Source organism: Dromiciops gliroides, chromosome 6, assembly GCF_019393635.1.
Source record: "Dromiciops gliroides isolate mDroGli1 chromosome 6, mDroGli1.pri, whole genome shotgun sequence".
NCBI lineage: Eukaryota > Metazoa > Chordata > Mammalia > Microbiotheria > Microbiotheriidae > Dromiciops > Dromiciops gliroides.
In genome coordinates, this window is record NC_057866.1 from 20,278,476 (window position 1) to 20,300,578 (window position 22,103).

Sequence of the window (22,103 nt, forward strand, 5' to 3'; positions counted from 1 at the left end):
GATACAATATCATGGAGTACATGGTAAAATTTTTTGTTTGTTTTTTTTGTATGTTTTTCTGGCACTGTTTTTTCTCATTTCAAATATCCTTTATTCTTTGGCCTAAGAATTTTCATGACTAATATTTAGATGGTTGTAGAAACTGAATGTGTGATCAGCAGAGAAAAGAATAAAGGAATAGGACTCAGAGAATTAATTAAATATCACCATAAACTCCATCAGAATATGTCAGCCAGTAGTCATAAAATCCATATACATGATCTAATTGAGAAATTATTTGAAATACATTAACTTCCTGAAGGTTTCCTTCACATCGTTGTTCCTAAGACTGTAAATCAAGGGATTTAGCATTGGAATCACCACAGTATAAAAAACAGTTCCTACTTTGACTACAAGTGATGAGTTTTGGGAATTGGGAATACAATAGAGAAAGAACATGGGCCCATAGAAGATGGTAACAGCTGTCAAGTGGGAGGCACAAGTGGATAAAGCTTTATATCTCCCACTGGATGAATGCATTTTAAAGATAGTGACAAAGATAAAAATATAGGATGTAAGGATAATGCTGAGAGTGCTCAATACATTGAAATTTGCAATGATATAAAGGATTATTTCACTGAAGTGTTTATCAGAGCAGGTAGCAGAGAGGAAGACAGAATATTCACATCCAAAATTATCAATAATCTTGGTCTCACAATATGACAGTATAAGAAGTGAGTAGATGAGTACAATAGAATTAATTATACCCCATGAATATGCCACAGTCACTAGCAGAACACACCATTTTGGGGACACGTAAACTATATAGAGCAAAGGATAACATATAGCAACAAAACGGTCATAGGCCATTACTGCCAACATGACCATCTCTGTCATCACAGAGGTCATACCAAAGGAAAACTGTGTAATGCAGCACCCTATGGAGACGCTTCTGTCTTCTACAACTAAGTTTTCTAGTAGTTTTGGTACAACAATAGTGGAGTAACATAAATCTACAAAGGACAAGTGCTTGAGGAAAAAGTACATGGGGCTTTGTAGTTTTGGACTGATCTTTATGATCACAATCATCCCTACATTTCCCAGCACAGCCACTGCATAAACAGTGAAGAACAACAGAAAGAGGGGCACCTTAAGCTGTGGATATTCAGAGAATCCTAAAAGGATGAACATGACTGCAGTACTCTGATTGCTGTCAGTGGGCACCATGATTCCTGTTGAAGAGAATTAAAAATTGATAATGAGAAGTAAAACAAATGAAATTGTGGAACACAGGATAAAGATGGGTGTGAATTAGAAAATTGTTATTGTTAAAATTATTATGGAGATAATAATAGGATCCGTTTTGACATTAGCACTTAGTCTCAAGTTTTATAGATTTGAATTGAGAGAAAAGACTGGAATATGAACGAAACCAAAGAAAGAATGAGAAAGAGACAGGTCTGCATATATGGACGACCATAAATTCACAAGATCAAGTATTATCTATACTTCTATGTATACATGTATATGTATACACACATAATACATGCATATGCACATATATAAACACATATATGAATTACATTTCTCCTAAATATGCATATTCATATGTATATGTATGTTCATGTGTGCATTTACATACATATTCTAATCGCTAAACAATTTCTCTACTCTTAGAAAAACAGATGCCACAAGACAAACTCATGTCGAAAGTGCTATCTTTATGCAATAGTGAATTTTGAACATAATCTTTGGGAGAATTTTGGTAGCAAAGATACACTGAAGGATTTTTTTATCCACTACATTTCAGCAGATGTTCTAGTTTGGTAATAAAATTGAGATAATATATCCGTTAATGTAAAAATTCATATTTAGCATTACTATGGTACAGAGGCATTTAAGTGACAGTGCTAAGTGTGGAAGCAGGAAGACCTGAGCCCAAACAACAAAAAAATGATTAACCTATTTGTCTCAGTTTCCTCATTTTAAAAGTTTTCCAAGGTTCAACTACCTCCTTGGGTTGTTGTAAAGGCCAAAAAGGAAAATTTTTGTAAAGAGCTCAAGACAATACTTGGCATGTTGTTAGTGCTTTCTTTGTTTCTTTCTTTGTTTCTCTCTCTCTCTCTCTCTTTCTGTATGTATGTATGTATTTATATATTTTATTTTTCTTCCCATTTAGAATTATATATTTTCCAAATTACATATACAAATTTTGACATCAATTTATTTTAAATTTTGTGCCCGAACTTCTCTTCCTCCCTCCCTCCCCACCCACTCCCCAAGAACTAAAGGAATTCAATGTAAGTTATCTATAAGTAGTCATGTACAACATCTCCACATTAGCTAGGTTGTGAAAAAACACAGACAAAAATAAAACTTCAGATTAAGTAAATATCCAAAAAAATTATGCTTCAATCTATTTTCAGATACCATCAGTTCATTCTTTGTAGATGGACTGCAATTTTTATAGGTCTTTCAGAGTTATCTTGGATCTTTGCATTGCTGAAAATAACCAAGACATTCATTGCAGATCATATAGCATTATTGATGTTAATTTTGTATACAGTACATTTCACCATGCATTGGTTCATGTAAGTTTTTCCAAGTTTTTCTGATAGCATCCTGCTCAAAAAATATTTTTTTATTGATAAAGTAACTAACAAAAATAATTATGTTTCAATCTGTATTCAAATACTACCTGTTCTTTCTCTTTGGCTGGATTTCATTTTCCATAAGACCTTTGGAGTTGTCTTCAATCATTGCATTGCTGTAAATTACCATATCATTCACAGCAGAACATCTTACAATAATATTGTTATTTTGTATATAGTAGATTCACCTTTGCATCAGTTCATGCAGGTCCCTCCACGTCTTTCTGAAAGGATCATGCGCATTTTTATAAAGTAGTAAACTACATTCATATAGGACTTTAAAGAGAGATTTCCTTACAATGAACCCATTAGGTTGATTACTGCATCAATAGTAGTAGATGACTTTTATATAGTACCTTAAACTTGACAAAGAATTTTCTTCACAATAGCCCAGCAAAACAAGTACCATACATTTTTGGGGGGAATCTTTGGATGCAGGAGCTTTAACTTTGTTATTATCTTCTTCTGAGGGTGTATTCTGGTCTAGCTTGACCCCAAAGCAGCTTTCAATGGTCTGCTGTTTTTTTCTGCTTACTCATCTGGATCCCTTCTTTCTTGCCTTTTAACTCCTTCTTAAAGTATAGTGTTGCTTCCAGGACACATTGTTCTGAGTTACAGCTTGGTGATTAGGCTTTTTCTCAGCCTGCCTGGCCTATGAGTAATCACTGCCAGCTTTCTCTTTTGACCTGGAAACAGAAGTCGGATTGAAATCTGATTGTTATGGTCTGAAGTTGGCCTGCATTTCCTCCTCCCCCACTGGGTGGCTGTCCTCCAACTTGCTATTTCAGAATGTGGGCACTCTTCCCCAGTTGCAGCAGAGACCTTAGATATTCCCCCCAACAGCTGGACCCCCTTACCCTGGTTCATGAGCTGAGTTTCAGAAGAAGCAGCTGAAGATTCTGAGTCTCTGGAGGCACTGCCTGCCTGAGGGTGGTCCTGGTCCATGGGTTGTGCTCCTCTATGAACCCAAACAGCAGGTGATCCCAGTCACCTAATTAATCCATTTTTGTCTTGAAAAGAGTCTAAGTCTGTTCTTATGTGGATTATGCTGCTCCAAGAGTTGTCTTATCACATTATTTTGGGAGGTATGTGTTCAGGTTTTTGTGAGCTGGGAGAGTCTCAGCCTTTCTTCCACCATCATGGCTCTGCCCCTAAGTACTATACATTTTACCATCATCATCATCATCAATCAGTCATCAATCATCCATCAGTCTTCACCATTATCTTCAGTCCATTGTAATCAGTGTCAATCAATCACCCTTCTTTTAATCCTCCTCATCAATCCTCATCAACCCATCATCATCATCAGTCCTTATCATCATCATCACATAAACATTCATTACTCTTGCCTCTGCTTCACAATTTGTCCACAATTACTGTTGATTGTTTCCTTTCACTCTATTCCTTTCCCTTGATAATTACTGTATTTTCTATCTTCTTTCACCCTATCCCTCCTCAAAAATGTTTTGGGGTTTTTTTGGTGAGGTAATTGGAGTTAAATGACTTGTCCAAGGTCACACAAACTGTGTCTGAGGCTGGATTTGAACTCAGGGTTCCCCTGACTCCAGGGCTACTGCTCTGTCCACTTCACTACCTAGTTATCCCTCCTCAAAAGTGTTTTGCTCCTCACAGCCCCTTCCCCTGCTCTGCCCTCTCTTCCTTCACCCCTCCCTCCTTATCCCCTTCCCCTCCTACTTTCCTGCAGGGTTGGATAGATTACTCCACCCAATTAACTGTGTATGTTATTCACCCCTTGAGCTAACTCTGATGAGATTAAGGTCTTTGAGCTAATTCTGTTGATTGTAAGGCTCATTCACTTCCCCACTCTGCCCCCATCTCTCCCACCACTCCATAAACCCTTTCCTGCTTCTTTTGTGTGAGATTTCACCCCATTCTACTTCTTCCCTTCCCTTTCCCCCAGTGCACTCGTCCTCCCATCAATGTTACCCTAAAGATGTCATCATGGTTCAGTTAGGTGACACATGGACAAACCACCCAACCTAGACCCAGGAGGACATGAGCACAAATACAGCCTCATACACAAGACACTCACCAAACCCTACTGGCCCCCTTCTCCCCAAAAAAGACAGAACATAAATATGAACAAGGAAATGAATAAACAAATGAAGGGGGACAGAGAGAGAGAGAGAGAGAGAGAGATGAAAGTTTGTGGAAGACTATTCCCCTGAGAATTATTAATCATGTCTGAGGTGCATAGAATATGAAATGTGTCAGGGAAGAAGGGGTGTGAGTTATCATTTCAATTCGGATTTCTCTTTTTATAAAAGCCTAACAGAACAATCCCTATTCCATTAGTGTGTAGGAACAATGACAGTGAGAGAATATGCTACCTGAAAACTGAAAATACCAAACTGGTAAAGCCAGATGTATGGCTTATCCAAATGTTGCTTTTCATTAAGAAATGACACTGTTTAATTTCTAGTCTAGTCTCTACCACATCAAAATATTTCCACCTGTAGCATTCATTCTTTCTATATCTTTTCCCCCTTCTTCCTTTTTTTTAAGTGTACAGATTTATTCTTGTTATACAATCTTTTCTCCCCTGAACCAAGGATTATTGATCGAGAATATTCTCCATCATTATCATTTTTCTACTATAAGGCTGGGCTAATAGTTGGCATTTCTGAAAATCTAAAGACCTGTCATTTTATTATGTTTTCACATATTTGCATGATCTCTTAAACTTCTATAAATAACAAATAATTCTGTTACAACCTATCATTATTTGCATATAAATGGTTTCAGTAAATCACAGATGCACACACACAAACATATATATTTTTATATATACACACATCTCCATAATTATATAAACATATATATATGCATAAACACACACACTATGTGTGTGTGTGTGTGTGTGTGTGTGTGTGTGTGTGTGTGTGTGTGTGTGTGTGTGTGTGTGTAAAATATAAAATCTTACCTAAGGTGCTAGAGGAGTTTCCCAGGTCTCTCAGCAGCTAGTTTAACAGATTAAGAACTATAGTAAATAGGGTTGAGGTTTGTCTAAAGTCACATAGCTACTAATTGTCTAAGGCCTGATTTGAACTCCTATCTTCCCAATTCCAGGCCAGTGCTCTATCCAATTCACTGCCTAGCTGCCCCTTGTTGTTCTTCATGCTTTGTTTTATTTTGTTTTGCTGTTAGTTTTTTTTTTTTATTTCTGAGGCAGAAGATGATTAGAGGACTTATCCAAACCAATTTAATTCAAACATCCCTAAGTTTTTCAGAGTCATCCATAGAACAAGGATTTCTCTGACTCATGCTCCTACACTGTCCTTCCTGGATTTATTATAAATGTGTGTGTATGTCTATGCATGAATATATATAGATGAATGTGTATTTATATATGTATGTATTTTTCTATACTCACATACACACATTTTGAATAGATCACAAATAACCAATAAGAAGTCGACAATCCAATTATAGAGAAAATAAAATAGTTTCTCTGTATCTATCTATTTATTTATTCACATTTTTAGCCATGTTATTTCAATGTCACCCATCTCTTTGTCATTTCTTGTGTCTTCAGTGGATTTGTAGACTCAGTAGTCCTAGCAAATGGTGGCAAATTTACTATTTATTTTCATAGATTTAAGGCTTGAAACCTTATCAACCATCTAGTTCAGTTCCTCATTTTATAAAAGACATGACTGAAACACCAAAAGGTTAAATGATTTGTCCAAGAACACATAGGTATTAAGCAGCAGAGCTGTGATTCTCACATGGTTCCTCTGTGTCCACAACTGACTCTATTTCCACTACACAATCCCTCGTCTTTAAAAGCAATCAATTGCAAAAGTGAAATAATTCTGTTTCAAATTACATTCAGGACCAAACAGATTATTAGAGTCCTTAACCTGTCATTCCAATCCTTCCATAAACTTGCTATCATGAAATCTGATTTTCAATCCTAATTGCATCTATACAGCTAATGCCAAAGTGTATGTTCTATATGCCATCAACACATTGTATATTCCTCACTCCATGCCTTTGCTCTCACCATATCTCTTGCTTCAATGAACTTTTTCTGCTTTTCTAATTGCAGAAATCTTAAATTTTTCTCATGTACTAAGCAAATCTCTCCCAATTTTCAATCCAACCCTTGACTATTCTATCTATTGAACATCTCCGTCTCTCTTCCCCCAAAAGCTAAGACAATTATTTTAACACATTAGTTAGTCTGATACATTTGTTTCTAGTATTAGTATGGAACTTTGTGTGCAGATGTCTACATCCCTGACATAAATTATAGGTCCTTAGATGTTTGGGAATCAGTTTGCTACAGCTTTAATCTTTCTCCATGATGAAATAAGATTCACTCTAATTGTTGATAATAAATATTAAGAAGGAAGTGAAAGAGAAATGATCTTGGAACTGGTAGATCACCACACCAACTAAATCAGTCTATTGAAATTTTAATAGGCCTTAATTGGTCAGAAGATCTTCCTGATATCAGACTTAATTTGATCTCTTTGTAATTTCACCTACACTACACATGGCTCTGTACTACACTGTTCAGGAGAGTCAGGATTCAATCTTTCCCATTCAAGTCTCATTACAGGATGTATTGTCTCCCTTGCATATGTCCTTTCTGAAACCATTACAGTCTTCAAATTCATTAATGGATCTCAACCACCCTAATAATTTACTCACTATCAAACATTTATGTTGATAGTATATGTTTGCTTAGGTTTTATAATTGCATATACTTCTGAATACTTTGAAGAGAATTCTAAAAATAATTATTTTGAGAATAAAATCTCAATAATTATAATTTAGAGTCTGATTACTGTGTTTTTTATTAAATGACAGAATTTTGTGCTTGGTTTGATTCATATATTCCATACTTATTAAAAGCTTTCAGACATGTAAACTACCTTCAATGATGCAGTTTCAGACCTCTTTTCCCATTTATACCTTTGGATACTTATTTAAAAGTAGAGAGTACAGCTCACCTTTTTTGCCCTTTTCCACTCAGCTACAATATTTTATAAGCAGAACATGGCCCCAGGTTTTCCTTACTCCTAATCTACCATTACATAGACCATATTTTCATTTCTCTCTACCCATATTTACTAATTCCAGAATATATTTTTCATTTTCTGGTTGCCAGATATATAATTAGGTTTTCTTTGCAACATTATCTTCTAATAATTTTATCTACATGAAGACACAGTTGTTAAGAAATTGTAGTGCTCACTATTCTCTGAAGAAAATATATGCCTTTCTGCCTTCATGCTTTTGCAATACAATTTCTCCCAAAGAGTAATGCCTATCTCTTGATCCCTACTAACATAAGTCTAGCTTTGCATCCACAAAATTAAACTTTTCCTGACAGTCCTACTCTCCATCCCCACAGGTCTTTTTTCCTCTCAGTTTCTGTAGCCTTCATTGGAAGCATCAGTGGACATTTAACAGTAGCTACATGGCTATAGTATTGGTCTTTGTAAGTACCCGGCTCATATTCCCACATATACTGAAATTTTCTTCTGGGAAGAGACTCTTTGATACCACCCAATCATGGATCTTAGATTCCCTCCACAAAAATTGTCACTAAATAATAAATGAAAATGATGATGAGAAAGAAGAAGGTGATTAGAGAAAATTTCTCCTATTCACCCTTTTTGGTCACTTCCTTTCTGATTGATCTTCTAGGAAACTTATGAATGGAATATTCAAGTTTCAAGTTAATAGACCAGGAAAAAAAATATTTGGGAAGAAATTGCTAGACATAATGACTCACCAGAATATAGAATCTCCTGGATGCTTCATTTCCTAGATTTATGGTACAGATGGTATAGCTTGTGACATAATAAGTTCATCATTAGATCCCTTCCTGACCCCTTCCTAATGATTAAAATAAGAATTAATCCTGTAGTATACATTATTTACAAAAAAAAACTTAGACTTTTTCAATGACTGTAGAAGGATGTGATACTCTCCATTTTACAGAAAAGCTTAGAGTTAGAGATTTGTCCTCCTAACATATCTGAAACCTGAGTTTGGTACTTATACTAAGGATCTTACATTTACCTCCAACTCCTTTGGGACCCAGGCACCAGAGACTTTCCACTGACCCTACATGTGAGGGCTCAAAGGAGCAATTAAAAAAATTTCTGATATGTCACTTTCAGAAAATATGATTTTTTAAGAAATTAAATTGGTCTTCAAATTTGATATTTTCTTGGCTTCAGAAATAATAACATAGATTTTCCCAAAGATTATATAATGTAAAATTACATGCAAATTCTCATGTACCAAATGTTTAACCCTCAGATGACTTGAAGTAAGGCTTGAATGCCATCGCCTTAATAAATGTTTATTGAGAGAAATTAATAAATATTTCTTTAAGCTCTAGCCTGTGGTTGTTGCTGTTATACTCTCTGGACACTAGCACTAATGAGCTCATAGGGTCATCCCCACCCATAGACATGCATTCTACATGGATGGCATTGAATATGATATTTCCTAGATGTATAAAACTGATGATGACCCTAGTGCCAAACCACTTTATCGATTAGAAAATACTTCTCCATTTTTCATGCCCCCCTCCTTGGTACATAAATAATCAAGTTTGTTAAGTCAGATATATTTCTAGTCAGTCTACTGGGCAACAAACATTTATGCTGCATTTTCAATGTTCTATGCACTACACTTAATATTTGGCATACAGAGAAGTTCTCAGATTTTAATGTGGAGACAATAAGCTGACAATAGTCTACATATACAGGAAAATTATAGTAAACTAATTTTCACATTTGTTACATACTCTTTCTTATTTGTTTCTTTCCCCTAATTATATGTTAAAACAGTTTTAACATTTCCTTTTTTATGTTTTCTGTTCTATATTCTATCCCTCTCTCCCTCCCTTTCCCTCTCATGTAAAACATTCATGTAAAAACTTTTCATTTTGGTCATTTTGCAGAAGAAGATTCAAATAACAATAGAGAAAATAGGGAAGGAAGGAAGGAAGGAAGGAAGGAAGGAAGGAAGGAAGGAAGGAAGGAAGGAAGGAAGGAAGGAAGGAAGGAAGGAAGAAAGGAAGGAAGGAAGGAAGGAAGGAACAAGGAAGGAAGGAAGGAAGGAAGGAAGGAAGGAAGGAAGGAAGGAAGGAAGGAAGGAAGGAAGGAAGGAAAAATGAAAGAAAGAAAGAGAGAAAGAATGAATGAAAGGAAGTTAGGAAGGAAGGGAGAGAGAGAGAATAGAAAAAGAATAAAAAACTAATGATGATAACATGTTTCAGTATGTATTCAACCAATATCCCTCCTTTCTCTTGAGTTGACAGCATGTTTCATCATGAGTCTTTTAGAATTTTCATATCATCCTACAGTATTTATTTTACTGCATACAATTTCCTACTAATTCTGTTCCCTGCATTTTGCTTCATATCATTCAGTTCATGTCACTCTTTTCAGGTTTTTCTGAAATTGTCCGCGTTCTTTTCAAAACACTGCCAATCCCCAAATCATGGGTATCGCCTGTATTCCCAATTCTTAGCCAACACAAAATGAGCTGCTAAAATGTGTTTTTCTAAAATATGTTTTTATACTAATAGGTCCTCTTATCTTCATCAAATATCTTTGGGACATAGAAGAACATACAATAAATACTACTTCACTTGACTTTAATTGCAGTGGTAATCGCAGTTCTTCATTAAACAATTTTGCTATCTCTGTACACAATGTTCTCTTGGTTTTGCTCACTTCACTATACATCCATTCATACAAGTCTTTCCAGGACTTTCTGAAATCATGTTGCCTGTCAATTTGTATAGCACAATAATATTCTATCACCATGACATACCACAGATTGTTTAGCCATTCTCAAATTGATAGGTATTCCTTTGATTTCCAGTTCTTAGCCACACACAAAAACACTATATTTGATCACATAATTCAACCCCCAACAAGCTGTGTTGGTCCCATTGATGCTTCATCCATTAACTCTTGGTAATGGATGGCAGACTTCCCAAATAAGTCTCTCCAGATGGGAACAATTGCAAGACCTTCAGGAAAGGTTCATAATAAGCAAATACTTTATTTATTTATTTGGGGGGTGGCAGTGTCTCTTAGTCCTCAGAGTAGAGCTTTGAACTCCAGATTACCGAAGTTTATGTTTATTATACAACTCTGCTGAATCAGAGACTTTTTTCTATGATACTCTGGTCCTTGACATCACTCATTTCAAAGTAGAGGAGAGGAGTTATTTCTACTTCTCAAGCCTAATGTTGGTCAATCTATGCATGGGTAGGTACAAAAGAAATTTTCAAACGAAAGTGATAGGGGAAAAGCATTTGTTTCAATGATTATGTCAGTAAGAATTCACCGTAGCATTATCTTTGAAACTTTCTAAAATCATAATTTAATTGTAGATAGTGAAAGAATTGATGATTTCTTTCTTGTATTTAATAACCAGATATTGAATCAGGAGCAAAGTTTTGTTTTGTTTTATTTTGTTTTGTTTTGTTTTGTTTTGTTTTCCCTTTTCTACTTCTTCATCCAGAAATCAACCAGCATGGAAAATCTTGGACAAAGACTTACCTAGCTAAAGAAAATAAATAAATTCTACGTTTAGACAGTAGGTGGATTCTTGCTCATTCTGTTTCATCAGACAGATCTAGGAAAATGTGGATTTGACCTTTTGTCAGATGAGTGATATTTAAGTTGGTAATTCTCTTTGACCAAGATTTGGATGTTCAGTGTTATCTATCCCTAGTCCCTCATGGTAATATAACCCACCACTCATATTCATTCTCTCATTATTTGTTAAATAGAATCAATTGTCACCATCAGGAGCACTTTTCCAAGAGCATGTAACTGTTGAATGTGTTCCATGAGGCAACTTTGGCATTTTAAAGTGTTAAAGACCATTTTACTAACAAAATGCTAGCATTATTAATCAAATGATTGATTACCCAGAAACTATGTCTCTTGTCTCTTGAAACTTTTAAACATCACAATATTAGCCAGGTCATGAAGTTATCTCTTAGTTTATCTCTAAGTAGCATTATCTCTAGTTGAGACAAGCTCAACCAATGACAATGAAAAGACAATTCTATGTAACCTAATTTAATTATTCACTGCCATACCAACCAAATTATAAAAAAAATATTTTATAAAGCTAGGAAAAGAACAAAATTCATATGGAAGAACAAAAGGTCAAGAACATGAAGGGAATTAATACAAAATGAAAACGAAGGTGGCCTAGTTGTCCCAGATTTCAAATTATATTATTTTTTATAAAATTATGAAAGTATTTTATTTTTTTCCAGTTAGATGTAGAGAAAGTTTTCAAAATTTGTTTTTATATGATTTGTGGTTTTAAATTTTTTCTCTCCCTCCTCTCCCTCCTTCCTCCCTGTAAAGAATGGATAACAATTAATCGTTATTTTAGGTTTTTATGACACTATCTTTTGGCTAGAATTTTTAAAAATCCAGGCACTCAAACTGGCCTGGGGTTCAAGCACACTGCCTCCTTAAAGGACATGGTGCTCCACCCACTGTTTGTAGCTGTTGCCATGGCACTGGCAACTCATGTCATCACCACTCTCTGATGCCTAAATGAGCCTGGCAAAATTATAATGACTGGAAGCCCAGTGAGGACAGTCATGTGACTGTCAGTCATGTCTGCCAGCAAATTGGCTTGGGGCTGTGTTTGATCAGCCTGGGGTCTGCTGGGAAGAAGAAGGGAGGAGATTCACCATTCTAACTTGAAGCTGGAAGGCAACAGGACACAGCTGTGTTCTCTCAGCTGATTCCTGTGCAGTGGTGTTAATCAGGTTTTATCATTTCCCTTCCCTTAATTCTACTGATCTTGCTTGTGTTTTTAAGTTTGTTCTTGTTAATAAATCCTCTTCTGTTTTTGAGGGAGCCTGCCGGTCTCCTTCCTTGCCCCAATATTGTGGTGAGCCGCATAGCTAACACTCCCCAATTAAAAATGTGTCCCTACATCCCCAAGACAGTAAGTAATCTGATACAGGTTATATATGTACAATAACATTAAACATAATTCTGCACTAGTCATGTTATAAGAGAAGAATCAGAGCAAAGGAAATACCTCAAAAAAGAAAAACAACAACAAAAGCCATAGAAATAGTATGGTTCAATCTGCATCCAGATTCAACAGTTTTTTGTTTTTTGTTTTTCTGGATACGGAAAGCTTTTTCTATCATGAGTCCTTTGAAGCTATCTTGGACCACTGTATTGCTGAGAATCCAGTCTATCACAGGTGATCAACACACAATGTTGTTCATACTGCCTACAATGTTCTCCTGGTTCTGCTCATCTCACTCATCATCAGTTAGTGCTAGTCCTTCCTGGTTTTTCTGAAATCTGCCTGCTCATCATTTCTTACAGCACAATAGTATTCCATTGCATTCATATACCACAACTTGTTCAGCCATTCCCCAATTGATGGGCATCCCCTCAATTTCCAATTCCTTGCCACCACAAAAAGAGCAGCTATAAATATTTTTGTACATGTGGGTCCTTTCCCCGTTTTTATGATCTCATTGGTAAAAAGACCCTATAGTGGTATTGCAGGGTCAAAGGGTATACATAGCTCTGTAGACCTTTGGGCATAATTCCAAAATGCCCTCCAGAATGGTTGGATTAGTTCACAGTTCCATCAACAATGCATTAGTGTTCCAATTTTTCCACAGCTTCTCCAAATTTTATTATTTTCCTTTTTTGTTATATTAGTCAATCTGATAGGTGTCAGGTGGTACTTCAGCACTGTTTTAATTGGCATTTCTCTAATCAATAGTGATTTAGAGCATTTTTTCATATGACAATAGATAGCTTTGACATCTTCATCAGAAAACTTCCTGTTCATATCCTTTGACCATTTTTCAATTGGGGAATGGTATGAATTTGATGTAGTTCCTGATATATTTTAGAAATGAGGCCTTTATCAGTAGTACTGGCTATAAAAATTGTTTCCCAGTTTTCTGCCTCCCTTCTAATTTTGGATGCATTGCTTCTGTTTGTACAAAACCTTTTTAATTTAATGTAATCATAATCATCCTTTTTGCATTTTATACATCCATTTTGCATTTTATAATATTCTTGATCTCTTTTTTGGTCATAAACTGTTCTTTCAAAAGATTTGAAAGGTAAACTACTCCTTCCTCTCCTAATTTACCTTTTATATCTAACTCATGTACCCATTTTGACATTATTTTGGTATAACTTATAAGATGTTGGTCTATGCCTAATTTCTTCCATACTGTCTTCTAGTTATCCCAGCAGTTTTTGTAAAATACTGAGTTCCTATCCCAGAAGCTGGAGTCTTTGGGTTTATCAGTCAGGACATTACTAAAGTCATTTACTACTTTGTCTCCTGTGTCTATTCTACTGATCCTTCACTCTATTTCTTAACTAGTACCAAATAGTTTTGATGACTGCCGGTTTAGAGTAAAGCTTCAGATTTGGTACAGCTAGCCCACCTTCCTGTGTACTTTTTTCATCATTCCCCTTGAAGTTCTTGACATTTTGTTTTTCCAGTTGAATTTTGTTATTATTTTTGCTAGTTCTATAAAATAATTTTTAGGTAGTCTGATTGGTATGGCACTAAATAAATAAATTAATTTAGGTTAAATTGTCATTTTTATTATATTCTCTCATCCTACCCATGAGCAATTGATATATTTCCAATTATTTAGATCTGATTTGATTTGTGTGAAAAGTGTTTTATAATCCTGTTCATAGAATTCCTGGAATTGTCTTGGCAAGTAGATTCCTAAGTTTTTTATATTGTCTACCATTGTTTTAAATGGGATTTCTCTTTCTATCTCTGGGTGCTGGACTTTGCTTGTCATGTATAGAAATGCTGATGATTTATGTAGATTTATTTTATATCCTGCTACTTTGCTAAAGTTGTTCATTGTTTCAAGTAATTTTTGAGTTGATTCTCTAGGATTCTCTAAGTATATCATCATGTCATCTGCAAAGAGTGATAGTTTTGTTTCCTCCTTGCCAATTCTAATTCATTTACTTTTTCTTCTCTGATTGCTAAAGTTAAAATTTCTATTACAATATTAAATAATAGAGATGATAATGGACATCCCTGTTTCACCCTTGATCTTATTGGGAAGGCTTCTAACTTAACTCTATTACATATAATGCCGGCTAATGGTTTTAGGTAGATACTGTTTATTATTTAAGGCAAGTATCACCTATTCCTAAGCTCTCTAGTGTTTTTATAAGGAATGAGTGCTGAATTTTTTCAAAAGGTATCTCTGCGACTATTGAGATAATCATATGATTTTGGTTAGTTTTTTTATTGATGTGTTTGTTTAAGTTGATAGTTTTCCTAATGCTAAACCAGCCCTGCATTCCTGGTATAAATCCCACCTGGTCATAGTTTATTATCCTTGTGATCACTTACTGTAATCTCCTTGTTAATATCTTATTTAAGATTTTTGCATTGATATTCATTGGGGAAATTCATCTATAATTTTCTTTCTCTGTTTTTGCTCTTCCTGGTTTTGGTATCAAAAGCATATTTGTGTCATAAAAGGAATTTGGTAGAACTCCACCTATTTTTTGAAATAATAGAAAATAAACTTCCAACTTCTATAGTTCTTAGGTTGCAATTACAACACAGATGCTCATATATAATTTTTAAGACATTTGTACTGCTAAAATCATATCAGTTACTGAAGTCAAAAATGTGACAGACATAAGAATTTTGTAACAAGAACTTTTTTTTTTCCTAGAATTTCTGTAGCTGTCCATGCAATACGCTACTGAGCAGATGCAATACTATCTCCATGGGAATGGAGAACAGATATTTTATAGGAAGTTCTATTAGCCCAGATCATGCTACTGGGTGTCCATAACACTACAAACAAGGTCCATAGCACCATAATATCCATATTTGAGCCATAAGTCCTTAAGACTCCCTAGGCCCACAATTACCAATGAGACATTTCTGCTATAGTACCTTTGTGCTAGATCATGAAAATAACACAATAATCTCCCAACAATCCTTGTATGTCATTCATTCCATAGAGTGAGGGGCAAAGGGCAAACATAACATAGATTATCCCCAACCGTGACTACACTGAAAACATTAAGCCATTTCTTTTCATCAGCTATTGTGACATCACCTGCATTCATGTTTGCAAAGGGAATTGTAGGTAGCCCTAAAGGACCTATGATGAATTAACCTTTGGGACATCAAGATAATGCCATTCCATGAAGGGAAACCTGGAAAGTCAAGTGCCCTCTAGTGGCATGTCTCCCTTTGGCCCATGGAGAATAATTCTGTAGAGATTCTTTAGACCATTTGTCTAAAAATTCCTGAATGCAGATATGTTTCATAGCCTTCTCATCAGACTCAGCTTCAAATTCAAGAATAAGGACTTTTTCTAGGTTTCTGGACATTCTGAGATTTGTTATGAAGTGGAAAGTTTTCATACCTTATTCTGGGCCAGGGAAAAGCATTGCACCTTTGTGTATTTATTTATGGTATGTTCCCAAGGGGATTTTACAAAACTAGACTTTCATGGAACAGGGCATTTGATGGGGGAAATAAAATAGGCGATCAATAAATGTTTGTTGAGTTATCCTGGGAAAATTTAGAAGAGAAACATCAAGGCATTTGTTTTAGGTACTCATGGATAAATGCTTTAGTGTCGATCCCAGGGAGATATGAAGGGTAAATGTAGCACTGGGTGTCTTAATTCTCTAAGGTGGTCTGGACAGTTATTTGATTGCACTACAAAATTAGAATGTTTGACATGGAATGAAATTTCATAATCATAGTATCCATCTCCTCATTTTATGGAGAAATAGCTGAAACTCATTGAGCTTCTGTTTGATCTAAAAATTATACAGTGTGAAAAAATATTAGTATTATTGGGGGGGGGTGCACTTGCAGGAACCTTGCTTGACCTCTCTGAAAACTAGCCCAGAGTCAGTAGAATCACAAAAGAAATGTAGATTGACCTTCCTGACTACTTAAATGAAATTAACTCACCTAGGGGAGCCCTCAGGTCCTGTCAATCAATGGAATGACCACTTAGCTTGGATTAATGTGCAGTGACCCACCTCTACCTGAGAGAGGATAAAAATCCTTGGTTCAAGGGGTGTCAAATGATTCTCTCCCCTGCTCTTATTGCTGTGCCTCTCCCCATCCTGGCATTTTATGCTGGGCCTTGGATGCTGGAGGAGGCAGCCATGTGGCCTCCACTCTCCCACTTTTCTATCCAGGTATGAAGGGCTTCTGAACTCTAATTCTGAGCAATCTGCTCTCTCTCTTTACTAACATTTAATATGCTTTAATAAATGGTTAATGCCCAAGACTGGTGAAGTAACCTCTACTTTATAAGTAACAATATATTAAGAGACAGCTAGGTGGCACAGTGGATAGAGCACTGGCCCTGGAGTCAGGAGTACCTGAGTTCAAATCCGGCCTCAGACATTTGACACTTACTAGCTGTGTGACCCTGGACAAGTCATTAAACCCCAATTGCCTCACCAAATATATATATATATATATATATATATATATATATATATATTAGAGACCCCAGCTAAGTTCCCTAAAACTTAGTACAGAGCTAGACACCCCCATATATTTTTAAATGACACAACACTAAGAATTGGTTAGAAGCTTAGGTAAAATTCAAGTCCCCAAATCCTCATGAAGTAACATTCTTAACTCCTGTCACTAGAGCTGGGGAGCTATGGATATGAAGCAGTATATATACTGTTACGCATGATCACTGTATCAATTTCTGTGTCTGCTTTTTGCGCATGTGCATACATTTCCAGTCTTCCAACAACTTTCTCGTCTCCATGTATTCTATGATCCAATGACACCGGTCACATTGATGTTCCTGGAAGAAGTCACTTCATGTGTTTTCTCAAAAGATATTCATTGGCTATCCCCCATGGCTGCATATCTCTCCTTTTTCATCACTATCTCCTAATTCCCCTTATTTATGTCAAGTGCCAACTAAAATCCCATATGCTATAAGGTGACTTTCTGCCATCCCTTCAATGCTAATGCCTTGCCTTTGCCAATTATTTCCCATTTATTCTGTCTAGAGTTTGTTTGTACATTGTTTACACGTCTCTCCATTAGACTGTGAGCACCTTGGGTTTGAGGACTATCTTTTGCTCTTCTGAGCACCTGCCTGAAACATGGAAGATATTTAATAATTGTTTATTGATTCACTGTGTGTGTTTGCATGTACTTAATCAGTTACTTGATAGAGGTTGATTAAAAATTAATTTTCCAAGGAAATTCATAACAAAAAAGAAGAAACAAACTCAAACTGAAGTAAAATGAAGAAAACAAACACTACAAATTTGGTGATGAAAGGTATTTTAGAGGTCCTTTATTCCTGAGCTTCTTAAACTAAGGGTCATGACACCATATGGGGTCATGTAACTGAATGTGGGGGTCACTAAAATTTTGGTTGTTAACACACAACATTTACACTTTGACATTCCCATGCATCCTGTCATGGTATCTTGTAAAAATTTCTTGGGTGAAAAGGCATCAGGAGTGGGGAAAATTTAAGAAGTCCTACTCTAGCCAAAACCCCTCATGGTCATTCAGGACAGACCCAACATGTTGTGAGGGTTAACCCATGTGTATAACATGGGGATTTTGTCTTGTGGCTTGAAGTAAGGAAGAATAAACATCTCTAATCTCTTCTCCAAGGGACTGTAATTAATAACAGGAGAGCAAGCAGGAACTTGGGGCCAAGGGCCATTCTTCTTTGTTCAGAGAGGGAGGATATGGGATATAATTATAATTACCTCTTTCTTTAAATATTTTTCATCTGGGAGATATGTTTTTTCTAGTTCAGTCTAACTTCTATTCTCTATCTCATTATTGGGGGAGGTGGGGATACCTAACTTTATACTCCAAGACTGATCCTTTTCCCAACCTTTACCAGTTTCACAATGAACACACATAGCCATTAGCCATGAAAACCAATCATCCAGTTTGATAGAAAAATTGAAAATTAGAGAAAGTATATATAGGAAAATATACACAATACAGAGTAGAAGAAATTTTCTTTTTTTATTCGGAGTGTGGTTACTTAACCACAATAGAGGGTCCTAGATCTTCCTCCAGGGCATTTTCTGAAATAATTTAGGTTGGAAAGCTAAGATTCAAATGTAAATGTTTCTGAAATTCAATATAGAGATCCTTTCTATATGCAATATGTATCTCTCCCATAGCTATCAAAAAGGTCTATGTTCTATAAACTGGAAAAACCTTGTAAAAAGTTGGATAATTTTTTTATTAAAAATGTGTTTGATCATTTGCCTTACCCCAAAACAAGATCCTGTGGTGCTATTGATACTTCTCATATATCCACCTGATTAACTCTTGTTAATAGATGGCAGATTTGCCAAGGAGGTTTGTCCAGAATGGAAGCAGCTGCAAGATATTTGGGAAAAAAGTTCCCACTAAACTAAGAATATCTTGGCGAAAAATAGCCTATTGGTTTTAAGAGTTGTGCTATGAGCTAGGGAGAGTTAAAATCCAGCTTTTATCATACAATTCTGCTGAATCAGAGACTTCTTTTCAATTATAGTCTGGTCTGGGATATTACTTGGGGGTTAAGGGTAGGCTTTACATTGTAGAGGATTCCTGTTAATGCATGGGATAATTTAATTATTATATTCTTCAACCGTAATGTTAGTCTATCCATACAAGGGTTCACAAAGAAACCCATTTATGTGGTGGTGAAAAAGCATTGCATTCAATTCCTACATCAATTAGTGTCTACTATTGTATAATCCTTGAAATTTTATAAACTGACACTTTAAATGTAGGTATTCATGAGTTGAATGCAAAATAAGCACCTAAGTAGAAGCTTCAACTGGTATTACAAAATTGTCCAGTTCAGAGAAGATGACATAGGAGACACAAGGTTTCCTATAATGCCTTGTATTGTTGCCCATAGGGAGAAAAAAAAAAAACAGTTAGGGATCAGTCTCTAAGCACTGGTTGTCAAGAATCTTAGAGGCAGATGTTAGATATCCCACTTAATTCCCAGGCTCAGCTTCCTCATGCTCTATAAGGACCAGTTTCTCTGCTTTAGTCTACAAATGGGATGACATAGAAAGAATTTTATACTTATTGCCTGTTAAGTAAAATTTACTAGAGTTTTTATCTTATTAGGCTGTATATAACCACCTGTGCCCTAAAGGTTTTCAATTACAATATTCTTGGCTTGTATTGTAATAATGAAACACTTTTTTTTCACCTGGCTTATTGGGAAAGGGAGGGAGGGAAGGAGGGATAAAATGCTGAATGAACAACTATAAATAAAAATATTTATTATTTTTAAAACACAAAAAGGGAGGCTGAAAAATAAGAAAAAAAACATGTAATTTTACTTAAAATTATCCAATTTTTACAGTGTTTTTCCAGTTTACATAACAATTAGCTTTATAACAACAGTGGTGAATTACTATAGAGAAAAGAGCTCTGGATTGCATTGGAGAAGAGCTAATTTTGATTTCTAACTAGAGTGTGTTGGTAAAGATACATTAGTATGCATTGGAAAGTTGCTTAAGCTCTTTAGACCTCAATTTCATCATCTATTTGTAATAGGTGGCCCAATTGAGAGAGTTCTTTATTTATTTCTTTTCAAGCTTTCAGTTTCTCTGGTGCTACTGGTTTTGACCTTGAAAAGAAAAGGTCATGGAAAAACTGTCATGGAGGAGGAAGAGGAGGCCATGATGCCTGGTGGGATTGTTTGGGGATGCTTGTGGGACTCCCTGGCTCATTGCTGAATGGGCCCCATTTTCCTGGGACCTCAGGATCTGAGAGGGCTAGAGGCTACACCTGAGGAGCCATTAAAAAAATTAAATCCGGTTTTCATGGGCATGGGACTTACCAGTTTCTACAAGTTGTGAGGTGTCCTGCTAGCCTGAGGACATAGATGACATCCAGGTACTTGGAGACAAAGTAAAGAAACCAGGTAAATGTGGTTGGAAGCCAGCCAAAATTTACTTGAAGGCAAAGCTTGAGAGAAGCCTACAGAGTGCAAGAGAATTTAGGGTCAGAAAAAAGTTGAGATATCAATATCTGAAAGAATTAGTGTCTTTCTGGGAGAGAGCCATCTGGACTTTCAGAGAAAACTGGAAATGTGCAAGCAATGATGCATGTCAATGGATCAAGGAAAAATCCTCTCTGAAATAAAAGCTCTCTTAACTGGAAAGTTATCAAGCAAATCTCAGCAGAACTCAAGCCAATATTCAAAGCCTCTACAAACAGAAACTAATCCTGGTGAAAATCATTTCCATCTAAACTCATGAACCACTTGTTCAATTGAACATTCAGAATCACATGAAGAATGGATAAGATTAGGATTTGGAATTTCATTTGCTACCTACATTTCAGTAGTCATTTATATTCACTTCCAACTGGTATCTAAAATATTATTGTACATGTTGAAGGACCTTGCTTTAACCTTCCCCAAGAAGAAAATGAAGAATATCCAGTCCTGTCTAATATTTTGCAGTAGGTTTACACCTGATGTGATGCTTGGAAAAATCCATGTGACAGAGAGGACAATAAGTTAAGACAGTATGTTTGCACCTTAGCTCCATAGTGGCTAATTACTTTCTTTTCATTTAATTATATGTGTTGCTGTTACTTCATTTGCTTTGTTTTTTATGATGTCTAATTCAGAGAAAGCAAACAGGCTGTTTGTGAAATTACAAATTGTCAGCCTTCAAAATGGACATGATATCAAATTTACTTGAGTGATTTGTTATATTTCCTGCAGGAACCACAGATCTCTCTATCACTCTAGCATAAAATGTGCTGATGTTTTACCATCTACATGCATTTTTATTTTTTTGTAATCTTTTATAATCTTTCTGTTATATTGTCCCTATAGGGTCCATTCATATGAAAATCTATTTGGGGAGGCTTATCTTGGAAACTATTGTAGTTGTCCTCCCCAACAGTACTTATAAACTATTGAAATTTCACCATCTATATTAGCAATTAAATAAATCGAATTTTAAAATTACTTTTCAGGTATTCAGGATAAACATACTCAAACAGGTGTGTGTGTGTGTGTGTGAGTCTGTATGTGTGTGTCTGTGTGTGTACACACATACATACATACTGTAACGATTGGAATGACACCACCAGCTGGAGAGTTATTGTAGGCAACCTGCACCATGAGGAGAAGGCATCTTGAGGGCAAGCCATGAAGCTTTCCCTGGCTGACACTTGCTTGTGGGTACTGTCAATCAAGGCTACCAGCCAATTAGCTTGGAGATGTGTGTGAGGGAGTGGTTGGGATGTTCCCAGTTTCATAGGAGGCTTGTGGGATGAAGGAGGTGTGGCTCACTCTCTTTCATGAGGACTCTCATGGAGAGTGGAGCTAAAATGTGTACTCCCTGAGATAGATAGATGTGGGGATCTAGTCCTCTTTCTCTGTCTTTACCAAAT

At 35.9% G+C, this 22,103-nt stretch overlaps 2 protein-coding genes across 2 annotated transcripts; one reads left to right on the forward strand and one right to left on the reverse strand.

Moving 5' to 3' along the window:
• Nucleotides 1-273: 273 nt before the first annotated feature.
• Nucleotides 274-1,206, reverse strand: LOC122732807 (olfactory receptor 5D13-like). The gene has a single exon (XM_043973198.1). The coding sequence runs from the start codon at nucleotides 1,204-1,206 to the stop codon at nucleotides 274-276; it is 933 nt and encodes a 310-aa protein (XP_043829133.1).
• Nucleotides 1,207-16,756: 15,550 nt separating this feature from the next.
• Nucleotides 16,757-20,953, forward strand: LOC122731905 (cAMP-responsive element-binding protein-like 2). Its single transcript, XM_043972154.1, is given in 3 exon segments — nucleotides 16,757-16,873; nucleotides 20,565-20,772; nucleotides 20,775-20,953. Coding segments are annotated over 3 exon segments (504 nt in total).
• Nucleotides 20,954-22,103: the final 1,150 nt, after the last annotated feature.

What these genes read in the sequence shown, in the direction of transcription:
- LOC122732807 (XM_043973198.1), bottom strand. Translation starts at nt 1,206, where the DNA reads ATGGTGCCCACTGACAGCAATCAGAGTACTGCAGTCATGTTCATCCTT.